At 43.6% G+C, this 13,016-nt stretch overlaps 1 protein-coding gene across 4 annotated transcripts; it reads right to left on the bottom strand.

The window, feature by feature from the left end:
- Positions 1-1,946: 1,946 nt before the first annotated feature.
- LOC106593804 (guanylyl cyclase-activating protein 2) lies at positions 1,947-10,643 on the bottom strand. Of its 4 annotated transcripts, none has more exons than XM_045689485.2 (7): positions 9,808-10,643; positions 9,531-9,601; positions 9,138-9,314; positions 5,760-6,036; positions 5,477-5,626; positions 4,921-5,029; positions 1,947-4,621 (listed from the first exon to the last, which is right to left on the bottom strand). In XM_045689485.2, exons 4-7 carry the CDS (start codon positions 5,958-5,960, stop codon positions 4,494-4,496), a joined length of 588 nt encoding a protein of 195 aa, XP_045545441.1. In that variant the 5' UTR covers positions 5,961-6,036; positions 9,138-9,314; positions 9,531-9,601; positions 9,808-10,643; the 3' UTR covers positions 1,947-4,493. The 4 variants fall into 4 exon arrangements, with proteins under 4 accessions (XP_045545441.1, XP_045545443.1, XP_045545440.1 ...); XM_045689487.2 differs by having other exon boundaries at positions 9,543-9,601; XM_045689484.2 differs by having other exon boundaries at positions 5,760-9,314.
- Between the last annotated feature and the right edge of the window lie 2,373 nt (positions 10,644-13,016).

Raw genomic sequence — 13,016 nt, 5'->3', positions numbered from 1 at the left:
TGCGTCCCTGAGTCTGTCTTCACTTGTAGCCTGTGAGAAAGACCCGATCACGTGATGGACAGCCACATGAGTGAGAGGTGCTCACATGGCTGTCCATAGGAATTATAATGATCATATTCAGCCCAAGGGCACAATGGCTACTGGCCGCAAAAGGCATGGATTTTTTTTAAGGAGCATTACGGCCACACAGGGGATGCAGCCAGGAAATTTGAGGAATTATCAAGTGCTTGTCAGATTGTGAATGAGAGTGTGTACAGCCTGCACAAAAAAACAAAGCTGAGCTCATGCCTTTCATGCAACTTTTAAAAAATCATAATGAGAGTAGCACCATACAGCCTTAGAATGTATTAAAAATCAAAATATATATAGCCCAACATTTGCATCACAACTAAAGTTTCATGAATAACTCTAAATTAAGCATATAGGAGTAGCTGTTTCTTTGTTAACTGCTCAACACAGAATTGCTGCATGTGCACACTCCCCCAAATCGTTTGGAGAAAATATGATTTATATTTTATTCAGCTATGTTAAACTATATTCTTCATACTATAAAATGATATTGTCACACCCTGACCATAGAGCGCCCTCGGGGTTCTTTATGGTGTAATAGGTCAGAGCGTGACTAGGTTTTTTTTCTAGTTATTATAGTTCTATGTTGGTGTGTGAGTATGGTTCCCAATTGGAGGCAGCTGAATATCTTTGCCTCTAATTGGGGATTATACTTAGTGTGTCCCTTTTCCCACCTGCGTGGTGGGATATTGTTTTGTGCGCTACGTTTTGCACGATCGTTATATCTTTTTTTTTTTTTTTAAGTTTCACGAGCAATAAAATGTGGAACTCTACTCACGTTGCGCCTTGGTCCAGTTATTTAAACGACGGTCATGACAGATATAAAATAATGCCTCAGAATTCTAAGCAAATCTTGTCTGCTAAATTAACTAGTGTAGCCCACAGCCATACGACATAGTCAGATTACTTTGTAAAACAATATTTGGAAGTTGATCAAATATTTTGTTAGCCTACAGCAGACTTCTTCTCTTTTTAGCAGGAGACATTTGGTTTCCAACCTGTGTTTTCCCGCAATTGTTTTAGAAATATTTAGAAAGCGCATTTTGTCTGCATACTGTTCACTGACAGATTTGCAGCGCGTTCCCGACTGTAGGCTATGCCTTGTTATTGGGCTACACACAATCCACAGCTTGGCCTTTTTTTTTTAAGAAGCTGTTGATCCTCTGTGGCTAAATTAAGGGCATTTTCATGGTGTAGTAGGCTATTCTGAATTATTTCAGAATGGCAGGTCCTACTGCCTGTTAACACACAGTCTAGTTCAAAGTGAATGATGGCAGGCCCTACTGCCTGTAAACACACAGTCCAGCTCAAAGTGAATGATGGCAGGCCCTACTGCCTGTAAACACACAGTCCAGCTCAAAGTGAATGATGGCATACTCCAAGCTGGCTGAATGCCAACCTTAGCACGACAACGGTGAGGAGCTTGCACCGAGCGCACCGGGCTGTGAGTGCGCATGGGCAACACCGTGCGCACCACCGCATAACACGGTGCTTGTACAGTCACTCGCTCCCCACGGTAAGCACGGGGAGTTGGCTCAGGTCTTACACCCGCCTTAGCCAATCTACCCGTGTGCCCCCCCCAATTTTTTTTTTGCCGCTGCCTCTCGGGCTCCTGTAGCTCTCTTAGCCGTTCTTCCCAGTATCGCCGTTCCGCCTTCGCTGCCTCTATCTCCTCCGGTGGGCGGCGATACTCTCCTGGCCTTGTCCAAGGTCCTGCCCCATCCAGGATCTCTTCCCAGGTCCAGTCCTCTGACCCACACTGCTTGGTCCCGCTCGTCTTCCTGGTGAGCGCACGCTGCTTGGCTTTCTTTTGGTGGGATCTTCTGTCACGAGTGCTGTCTTCGAATTCCCTGTCATAAATTAGCCAAGGCGCAGTGTGCCGGAAGTTCCACATATTTTATTTGTGAACTTGAACAAAACAATAAACAGGTGAAACTGAAACAAATGTGACGTTCTGGGGCTGCTCACACACAGCTGCACAAAAACAAGATCCCACAAAAACACAGGGAAAAACAGGCTGCCTAAGTATGGCTTCCAATCAGAGACAACGAGAGACAGCTGCCTCTGATTGGAAACCATACCCGGCCAAAACATAGAAAACAAAACATAGAATGTCTACCCACCTATCACACCCTGACCTAACTAAACAGAGAAAACACAGCTCTCCTAGGTCAGAACGTGACACCTTCAGTTATGCACATCAACAACCACAAGATAAACAACTAATACTAGCCAGAGCGAGATGAGCTAAAATCTTGTGATCATTGCCCTTGCAAGTTTGATTGTATTGACATTCCCAGCCATAGTTACATTCGTCCCATTTCATCCCAAAATATTGAGTCATTGAAACTGAAACAATGCATCCCGATTTAAGTGGAGGCAGCAAACAATGTACCAGGCCAACTGTGATTTACAACTTGATAGCAATATTTTTTGGACTACCAAGAAATGTACAGTGCATATTGAAATTATTCAGACCCCTTAACTTTTTCCACATTTTGTTTCGTTACAGCCTTATTCTAAAATGTATTACATTTTTAAAAAATCCTCATCAATCTACACACAATACCCCATAATGACAAAGTGAAAACAGGTATTCAGACCCTTTGCTATAAGACTCGAATTTGAGCTCAGGTGCAGCCTGTTTACATTGATCATCCTTGAAATGTTTCTACAACTTGATTGGATCCCACATGTGGTAAATTCAATTGATTGGACATGATTTGAAAGACACACACCTGTCTATATAAGGAATTGTCCGTAGAGCTCCGAGACATGATTGTGTCGATGCACAGATCTGGGGTATAAAAACATGCCTGCAGCATTGATGGTCCCCAAGAACACAGTGTTCTCCATCATTCTTATATGGAAGAAGTTTGGAACCACAAAGACTCTTCCTAGAGCTGGCCGCCCAGCCAAAGTGAGCAATCGGGGGAAAAGGGCCTTGGTCAGGGAGGTGACAAAGAACCCGATGGTCACTCTGACAGAGCTTCAGAGCTCCTCTGTGGAGATGTGAGAACCTTCCAGAAGGACAACCATCTCTGCAACACTTCACCAATCAGGCCTTTATGGTAGAGTGGCCAGATGGAAGCCTCTCCTCAGTAAAAGACACATGACAGCCCGCTTGGAGTTTGCCAAAAGGCACCTAAAGGACTCTCAGACCATGAGAAACAAGATTCTCTGGTCTGACGAAACCAAGATTGAACTCTTTAGCCTGAATGCCAAGCGTCACGTCTGGAGGAAACCTGGCACCATCCCTAAGGTGAAGCATGGTGGTGGCAGCATCATGCTGTGGGGATGTTTTTCAGCGGCAGGGACTGGGAGACTAGTCAGGATTGCAGGAAAGATGAACGGAGCAAAGTACAGAGAGATCCTTGATGAACACCTTTTCCAGAGTGCTCAAGACCTCAGACTGGGGTGAAGGTTCACCTTCCAACAGGACAAGGACCCTAAGCACAAAGCCAAGACAATGCGGGAGTGGCTTCGGGACAAGTGTCTGAATTTCCTTGAGTGGCCCAGTCAGAGCTCGGACTTGAACCCAATCTAACATTTCTGGAGAGACCTGAAAATAGCTGTGCAGCTCTGCTCCTTATTCCAACCTGACAGAGCTTGAGAGGATCTGCATAGAAGAATGGGATAAACTTGCCAAATACAGGTGTGCGAAGCTTGTAGCTTCAAAGGTGCCAAAGGTGCTTCAACAAAGTACTGAGTAAAGGTCTGAATACTTATGTAAATGTTATATTTCATTTTTTGTATTTTAATACATTTGCTAACATTTCTAAAAACCTGTTTTTGCTTTGTCATTATGGGGTATTGTGTGTAGATTGATGAGGGAAAAAAACGATTTAATCAATTTTAGAATAAGGCTGTAACGTAACAAAATGTGGAAAAAGTCAAGGTCTGAATACTTTCCGAATGCAATGTATTGGTGAATTATATTATTCATGCATTGAACTGCATCCATCTATTCTCCCAACAATGCCTTACTGTATGTCATGGAATTTTGAGTGAAATAGAACCTATTTTTAAAACTTCTTATTAAGTTGGTTTTGTAGCATGATCTGGGAATTTTATATTTTGTATTGATATTATGATTGTCTGTTTGTTTCATATCTGCAAAGTAGTTAAAGTGGAACTGACATTGTTTTAAGGCCCCAATTAAATCACCTACAGATAAAGAAAAACTGCACTGCAGGTTCACTCAGAATGAACAAGCTGTTCATCTCATGGAATTTATGGAAGGTAATCGACACAACCATTCCTGTCCTTATAATTAAAACTAGCTTAAACAATCTGAATGAATCTGCAATGGGTTTTTTCCTATTATGTGCAATTGATTTGGAACCTAATTTAGTTTAAGAAAGAAAAGGGGGAAAAAAGAAAGAAAAATGTTAAATGAAGATGCTTTTGTCTTTCCAGTCATTTTAAAAGTGTGCGCTCTTCCTTCTCTGTTCCAGCACCCAGCCATAAGGGTTCATGTCCAGTTGGAGCATGTTCATGATCCATGGGTCTCCCTGGGCCCCCTTGATGAACTCCTCCAGGGTGATGTGACCTGTATGGGCCATCACAACAGAAAGGTTGTCCAGAAAACAAGGCAGACAGACAGACTGGAAGTTTCTGTGCAGGCCTACAGCACACATGGACAAGCAGACCAGGGCCACGTTCAGTAGGAAAACGTTGTGGAACGTTGCAGATAAACATGTCATGAATAGAGCTGACATGACTACATGTAGAAGAAAACAAGAGGGATTTCAAAACATATCTATCTGTTTGTTCCACAACATTGGGCTCTGCTGAATTTGCCCCCAATACTGCACATAATGTAAACATTCAGACTGAGTATGCACCTACCGTCATTGTCCACATCCACAGTCTTCAGTATTCTTTCACACACTTCATTCACCGACAGCTGCATACCCTCCTGCTCTCTCTTGGATGTCTTCTTTAATCGATATATACTCTAGGGGGGAAATTAAGAAGCAACAGTGTGTAACCAATACATACAGTCTATGGTTATAAATTATTTGGGCCAAGATCACTCACAAAGTAAGAGGGCCTAAAAACCTTTACTATTGTTAGGCCTAACTTAAATCAATAGCACCTGTTTGTAGGTGTGCATTCACACTTAATGTTTTTACACATCAAAGTTGTTTTAGATTTGTAATTTAAACCACACCTCATGCCAAAAGTAGCCTACACACACACATACACACACACAGAATTGGCTCATCAGAATTGTTAAAAGTTAGCCATCTGAACAGAAAGTTTTAACTGATAAACTGATTGTCTACATCGGCTTATTTATCACCACTGAAGAAGACACTCCCATAAGACCCTTGGATAATTGAATCACTAGACACCGTAGTGACCTTGTGGAATCCTCGGGCGACCTTCACTGGGTGCTTACATCAATAATAGCTCGCAGTTCTGTCCTATCTACATAGCCGTTGCCGTCCTTGTCGTATACTTTAAATGACCAGCGTAATTTGTGCTCCAAGTCCCCCCGGAAAACCAGATTCAAGGCTGCCACAAACTCCAGAAAATCAATGGTGTTATCCTGAAAAGACATAGACAAATTGAAAACAATCGTTTTTTCCCCTAAACTTAGAAAAACGGTGCCCGTGTTCATTTGCAAGGATATAGAAAACTGCAAAACTCAGAAACATACAGCATACAATAGGCTATCTCACCCCATTCTTGTCAAAAGCTCGAAACATGCTCTCTGCATACTCAGAGACTTCCCCAGTTGGGTCGACGCCAAAAAAACGCTTGAACTCGTGGATAAATAAAACACCGCTCGGGCACTCCGTCACAAACTTTTTGTACATGTCCTGGAGCGCCTTGACATCGATCTCCGGGTCATTCTGCTCCGTGTGGTGCGTCTGTCCCATGTTGGCAGGCAGGTGGTTGGGGAGCGCTGTCCTCTGTTCTGAAACTCCTTGGTGCTGAGTCTCTGCAGTAGGCCTACTAAAAGAGGTCATTAACAAACAGGAGGGGCTCCCGAGTTGGTGTCAGTAATTAGGAAGGACTCGATCATGAAAGCACTTGAACTGATAAGAGGTTGGACACAGAGGCTTCACTAATGTTCCAGTCAGGTGACTTGGAGCAGCTTTAGAACAGGAATTATGTCAGACAGGTTTCCCCAGGCCCCAAGGGTTGTGAATTGATAAAAACATATGGTACCCTAGCATATAGTCCCTGTATATACCCTCATGTCAGCTTGTCCTGAACATTATTCAAGGTAATGCCGACCTAGACACTCTCTCCTCAATTCAAATGATCATACAACTCCCCAAATGCTTTAATTAATCTGAAATGGAATTCATTAAAACAAATAAAACTCAATCTAGTACCCATGATAGACTGAAAATACTATTTAATGAGGCTGTACCACCCCATCTCATTCTTTCTACTGATTCTATTTATAAGCTGTCAAGACTGTCATGACAGCACAGCAATTGAATCAATAGAAAACACAAAGCCCCTCAGACCAAGCTAATTTGTCTGGTAAAGTCCCTCAGTATGTGATTCTCATCCTGTGGTTAATTCTTCACAGTCTTTCACTGTGGAACCATGGAGCTGCTGATCAACCAATCACTATGAAGGAATCGTCCATAACCAATGGTCCATGGATTATGCCAGAGGACATTCATTACTGCCATGTAAGCATTTCACATCGAAAGCAATTGTCCTTAAAGGGGTTCCCAGCTTGATGCCCGCAAATCTTCTCAGAACAGAACATCTTAACATAACAGAGAAGTCAATTAGGTGAGTGAATGCCAGGCCTTTCACAACCAGCCTGGGTCATTTTCATTGGGCACCAAAGGGAACAAAACAGATTGAAACAGGGAGGGACTGCCTGAACTTGTCCAATAAGAAAGGCTTGTTTTAATTTTCTGTTGTAAAACACTTTACTACGTCAAATACATTATGCCCTAATGAATACAACCTAGGCCAGCCATAGAACAACAATGTTGATAGTCATTTATATCCGGTGGTCACACACACATTTTGAAGTTGTTTTCTGGAATTGGTATTTGTATTTATTATGGAGCCCCATTAGCTGCTGTCAAGGCAATGTAATGTGTCTGAATGCTGAAACAGTCAGGTAGGCTAGATACCCAAGCTAGGGACCTCATATGCTATACAAAACATTTTGACATTGATTTGACTGTAAATTGCACAACATGTCGTAATCCACGTCAAAGCTGTAACGTAGGCCTTTTCACCTTGAACTGAGATGCACTTACATGGCCATGGCCAGATTGAGCTCCATGTCTGTCCTTATTCCTTAAACAGTCTCAATGTTGTTTTTCCTGGACTGGATGTCTCCCCGGGTGAAGCTAAGAGGCTCTCGGCCAAGCTAGATTTGTAGATGGAAGACTGGTATATCAAGTTCCCTAATGGGATTGTGGCGCTGCAAGGCTAATGCATCAGGCTAGGCTACACTGAGCTAAAGAAAAGATAAAGCAAACCTGGGTCATATTCATTAGGGCACACTGTAGCAAAACCAGCTCATATAATACCTCCCAGTTTCAAACAGTTTTTTTTCAGTTTCGTGCCTAGTGAACCCGACCCTGTATATTTTCCAGTGGGTCAGTCCATAATAAGGGAAGCATATAAAAGCACCTCCCACTGGGCAAAAACTTTTTGCATTAAAGTTGTTCGCATGTAATTTCAACCAAATATTGTAATCTGATGACGTTGAAACAATGTGGGAAACTGATTGGATTTGCAAAAAGGTGTCAACGTAAGGCAACTTCAGATTTTTTTCACCCAACTTTTAACCAACATTTTTATTACCTAGTTGGCTAGGGGATTCAAACCAGCAGCCTTTTCGGTTACTAGCCCAACACTCTTACCCACTAGGCTATATTCAAAGGTTGTTTGTTATCCATTTTATAATTGGTACAATAGCGTTCATTTCACAGTGGCAGGCTGGCAGGAATCCAGCAGTGGATCCTAAACAAAAGCTATATTGGAATAATGAGGTAAGGTGTGGATAAAGTAAGCCATTAGTCCAAATCTCATTAAAGTATATCTAAGGCATATTCATTAGTAAAATTACTTTAATTTACTGTGGAATTTCAAAGTCATACCCCCTAAACCACATTTTGCCACTCATTCTCTATGACTACCTCTGAACATAGTTGGCAAAACAACACAAACAGATCTGGGACCAGGCTACCCTTTCCCCTCAAAGGCACAGCGTAGTAGCCTAAAAGTAAAAAGTTGCATGAAAAAAACAAAAGAAAATAAATGAAAGTCCTTATGTGGATGACTTTTTGCAAATCCAATCAGATTTCTATGTAGATTCAACATTATCACATAAAATGTTTGTTGAACTGATGTGGAAACAATGTTGATATAACCAGTTTGTGCCCAGCGGGATAGCGTTCAGGTCCCTGGTACAAATAGGTTGAGAAACTCTGACCTTGCCTGCTGTGTCCTTGTCCTCACTAACTCTTATTTGACCAAGATTGTTTGTGTGTATGTATTAATATGTAGGCTACGTGTGCTTTTTTGTAAAAATGTTGTTTTTTTTTGTGACAAAGTTTGATTTGATTTTTGATTTAAAAACAACAGAGTAAAAAAAATTTTTTGGGGGGGTTATGATCGGCTTAACAATGTCTTCGTAAACAAACAATGTATAGCTTCAGAATATGGCAAAAGCTGTCATGTTGCTCTCATTGACTGTCAGCCCTTGTATCCATTACTCTACATTTGAAATCTGTTACACTTACAGTATACAGTCCCATCCTCCAGTTTAAGTATCGGGGTTGCCGCTGGGCTGAAGCAAAATCCCAAACTGCCCCTTTAAGTCTAGATTGGCAGTGCGTACAAGATGCTGCTGTACAGTAAGCCTAGATTCTTGACATTTGAAAACAGAAATGTACCCATGTGAAATGATGCAGAGCCTGTGTGCCATCAGGGAAATTTCAAAGGTGCATTGGAGGAAGTTCAGTGCGCAGCGGGCAAGACGCTTTCACAGCACTAGAATGAATCCCAGCCAAATTGTTTGGGCCAACCCTTCAGATTCTAAACCATTGTTCTGTAATATCAATTACCTCGCTCTTGAAGGTGCATTTACATCACCAGTAATCCAGTAAGGTTGGGCAAAGGTACAGGAAGGCAGGCAGGCTCAGGGTCAGCAGAGGTCAGTAATCCAGATAGGGGGGGCAAAGGTACAGGACGGCAGGCAGGCTCAGGGTCAGGGCAGGCAGATAAGGTCAACACCGGGAAAACTAGAAAACAGGAACAATCAAGAGACAGGAACGGAGGGGAAAACAATGGTAGGCTTGTAGAAACAAAACGAACTGGCAACAGACAAACAAAGTACACAGGTATAAATACACAGGGGATAATGGGGAAGATGGGTGACACCTGGAGGGGGGTGGAGACAATCACAAAGACAGGTGAAACAGATCAGGGTGTGACAGTACCCCCCCTAGGGCGCATACCTGGTTGCATACCTGGTTGACCGGGGTGTCGGCGTTGGAAATCCGAAATGAGGCCTGGGTCCAGGATGTCCCTGGCGGGGACAGGAGACAAAGGGCTGTGAGCCATGGGTTTAACTCTGGACACATGAAAGGTGGGATGTATGCAAACGGTACGGGGCAACAGAAGACGAACAGCAGAGGGGCTAATAATTTTGGAGATGGGAAACGGGCCGATAAACCGGGGTGAGAGAATGCGGGATTCCACCCGGAGGGGCAGATCCTGGTTGAATAGCCATACCTTCTGCCCGAGATGATACCAGGGAGCCGGGGTCCGATGGCGATCTGCTTGTCATGAATACCTGCAGGTGGTCTTGAGGAGGGCTGACCAGGCTCTCCTCCAGGTATGACGACAGCGGCGGGAAAACATCTGGGCAGAAGGTATGCCGACCTCTTCTTCCTACTCGGGGAAGAGCGGGAGCTGATACCCCAGGGAACACTCCAAGGGCGATAGGCCCGTTGGACTGGGTGTGGAACCCAGAGGACAGGCTGGCCGATGACCCAATGAGGGTGCAGAAGGCCTTCCAGAACTGAGGACCTCGGTTGGAGACCATGTCCACGTGGGCAGTCCAGGGATCCGGAAGACGTCCTGCACCATGAGCTGGGCCATCTTCTTGGCCAAGGGTAGTTTGGGAAGAAGAATGAAGTGGGCGGCTTTGGAAAACCGGTCGACCACAGTCAGGATGGCAGTGTTGCCCTCAGATGGGGGGAGACCCGTGACACAATCCAGGGATATGTGGGACCAGGGATGGTGAGGGACAGGCAGTGGTTAAATAAGACCAGCCCGAGCTTGCCGGGGAGTCTTGTTCTGAGCACAGACCGTGCAAGCGGCGACAAACGCTGCGACATCTGGAACCATAGTAGGCCACCAAAAGCATTGTCACACAAAGGCCAGGGTCCAACTGGAGCCCGGGTGGCAGGCAAGCCTGGAGGAATGGGCCCACTCCAGGTCCGCGGAGTGGACAGTGTTGTGGAAAATATTGAATCAAATACTTCTCAGATACCAGAGTTTGTGAATTCAAAAATACTTTATTACAGAGAGTAACAAAGCTGAGCAATTACATGGAAGAACTAACTCTTCATTCTTAGTACTTGGCATTTATACAGTCTTATCCTTACATAACGTCATCACTCCACTTTACGAATCTTGTTGTCTTACATAGTTTCCATTCTCTTATTGGCTCAGGCATTGGGGCATAGATTCTATTGGTGGCGTGACATGCATACTCCTACTGTTGCCTATCACTGATTAGCTAATGTTCCTGTCCAAAGGTCTTCACAAGTTCAGGCCAATGTGGTCTATGTATGATTTACCCATGTGCATGTCAGTAGCCTTCACAAGATCAGACATGGACCAGACCAGACACGTCTTGTTGGTTTACCTTGCCTAATCCACACAGATTCTGCTTACGTTCTTTTACATGTCCAATGGTTAATTCGATGTTGATCCAGCTTTGTACACTCACATGGGCTTCAGCCTTCATTCTGCTTACACATGTCTAATATTTAAACTTTTATCGATTATCCTTTCTACTTCAATGAGAACAGTATATTTACTAAGAATCACCAGATGACTGGAAAATCCTCCCACATAATCCCCCCTATGGGACTGTCATAGTTCCAAAAAACATAGTTTTCCAGCATAAATGAGAACCAGAGCACCTTCTGTAATGTTATTGACGCAATCTACCTCTTATTCATTTTAACAATTTTAGCACGAGTTACTCAATCACACTGGTTGAGTCAGGTTATCTCAGTTGAATACAAGAAAAATAGTAAACAATAAAATCAATAAATTAAACATCCTAAACCCTTATGTCATTCTCAATATGATACCTAAACATATTGCCCTTCCTCACAGACACCTCTCTAACAACAATTTTTGACATAAGTGAAAATCCTGTTAGAGATTGAGGGCAAACCCTATGTCACATACATGTCTAGGTGAAAAGATATTCAGAAGGTCTAACATCATTTATCCTTCAGCAACTGTTACATTGAGTACATGGTTATACTTTGTTATACTATGTGTATACATTTTGGCTGGCCCCACTGAGCCCACTTATACCAGCCATTACATACCATTGCTTTTCAAAATTTTTGGTCAATGTTTGATTCTGGGGTAGTTTCTTCATTGTGACTACACCAGTTGGTAACAGATGTCCAGATTTTCTGCATCAACCCACTTTCTTGTGATTTTGCCATTGTCTTAGTTGGTGTACTAGTGCATGTGGGAGGTGAGTTTACATTTTCTTCTAGGTTTGTTGCTGTTGCTGTCAAGGCCATTCTACCGTTCTTCATCTGTCCTGGTTTTCACTCTGTTAGAAAGACCATGTGAGGGCAGAAAAGTCGATGGTAAGAAAGTCTCCTTCCCATTCTCCTGTCGTTGTTTCTCCGTCCCCTCGGACAGCGCCTCTGTCAGGGGTATCTGCCAGAGTAGATATGTCATCAGGAGCAACAGGCATGTCACTCCTCCCCATCCCTGGACTCTCTGGATATTCAGGCGAGAGCATCTGTTGGCTGTTAGAAGATGCTCCTTGATCCGCCTCTCCTTCGGCTTCTTTCTGGCTCCTGCCTGGCGCATCGACATCTTGGCTCCTACCTGGTGCACTGACCTCCTCTGCTCCCGTTCCCTCCGGACACCCGCCTGGTTTATCATCATCCTCATGGCTTGGTGGTCACCTCCTTCTCCCCGCCGGGACTCTGGTGCAGTGGTTTAGATGGTACCAGATGTTGCTTCCTTTCACCTGGACGACTGTTGGTGTCTCTAAGACCACTCCGTAGGGACCCTCTCGCCTTGGCTTGTTCCACTTCCTCCGGAACACTCAGATGTAGTCCTGGTCCCCTGGGATTACCGGACGTGGAACCTCTGGTCCTGGTTCATGCTGTTTCCGTGAGGTTTTCAAACTCAGAGACTTATGGCCTCTGTTCTATGATTACACCATACACCATCTTATTTCCATTTCTCATCACACAACAAAATGCCATTCCAGCTGATACTGGTGACTTCCTTCACTTCAGCTGAGCTGCTTTTAGTTTCTCCACTTTCTCCTTCTGATTCCTAAGAGAGTGATAGCATAAGACTTGCAAAGCAATGAAAAACACAAAACATAACAGTATTAACAATATGGTAAGTTAAGCATAAGTATATTCATGAAAACCGAAGTCTGGTACCATGACAATTCCCACTCTTTCTTCACCTGACTCTATGCCTCCAGGATACTTTTCTGCTAGACTCCACAAAAATAAAAGCCCTAAAGAAGCTTCCTCATGCTTTCGCCCAGTCTTCCCCTTTCGGCCCCAGGTTCTGAGAGGTGTTCCCAAGCCATGTAATTTTAACTTTTTTATTGCCACTTAATAGGCACATCACCTGATAGGCAAGCGCGTATCCCTAATCAACATTACATCCTCTTGAGGTAACTCAGCACTGTATATGCTTTCACATTAATG

This window comes from Salmo salar, chromosome 11 (assembly GCF_965601325.2).
Source record: "Salmo salar chromosome 11, fSalSal1, whole genome shotgun sequence".
Taxonomy (NCBI): Eukaryota; Metazoa; Chordata; class Actinopteri; order Salmoniformes; family Salmonidae; genus Salmo; species Salmo salar.
This window is presented reverse-complemented; position numbering and strand designations above follow the sequence as displayed.

Coding starts and splice junctions, on each gene's coding strand:
- LOC106593804 (XM_045689484.2), bottom strand. CDS start 6,050: ATGACCTCTTTTAGTAGGCCTACTGCAGAGACTCAGCACCAAGGAGTT. Junction 5,030..5,476: donor AACTGCGAGCTATTATTGAT/GTAAGCACCCAG, acceptor TTTCCCCCCTAG/AGTATATATCGATTAAAGAA. Junction 4,622..4,920: donor TGTGGATGTGGACAATGACG/GTAGGTGCATAC, acceptor TGGCCCATACAG/GTCACATCACCCTGGAGGAG.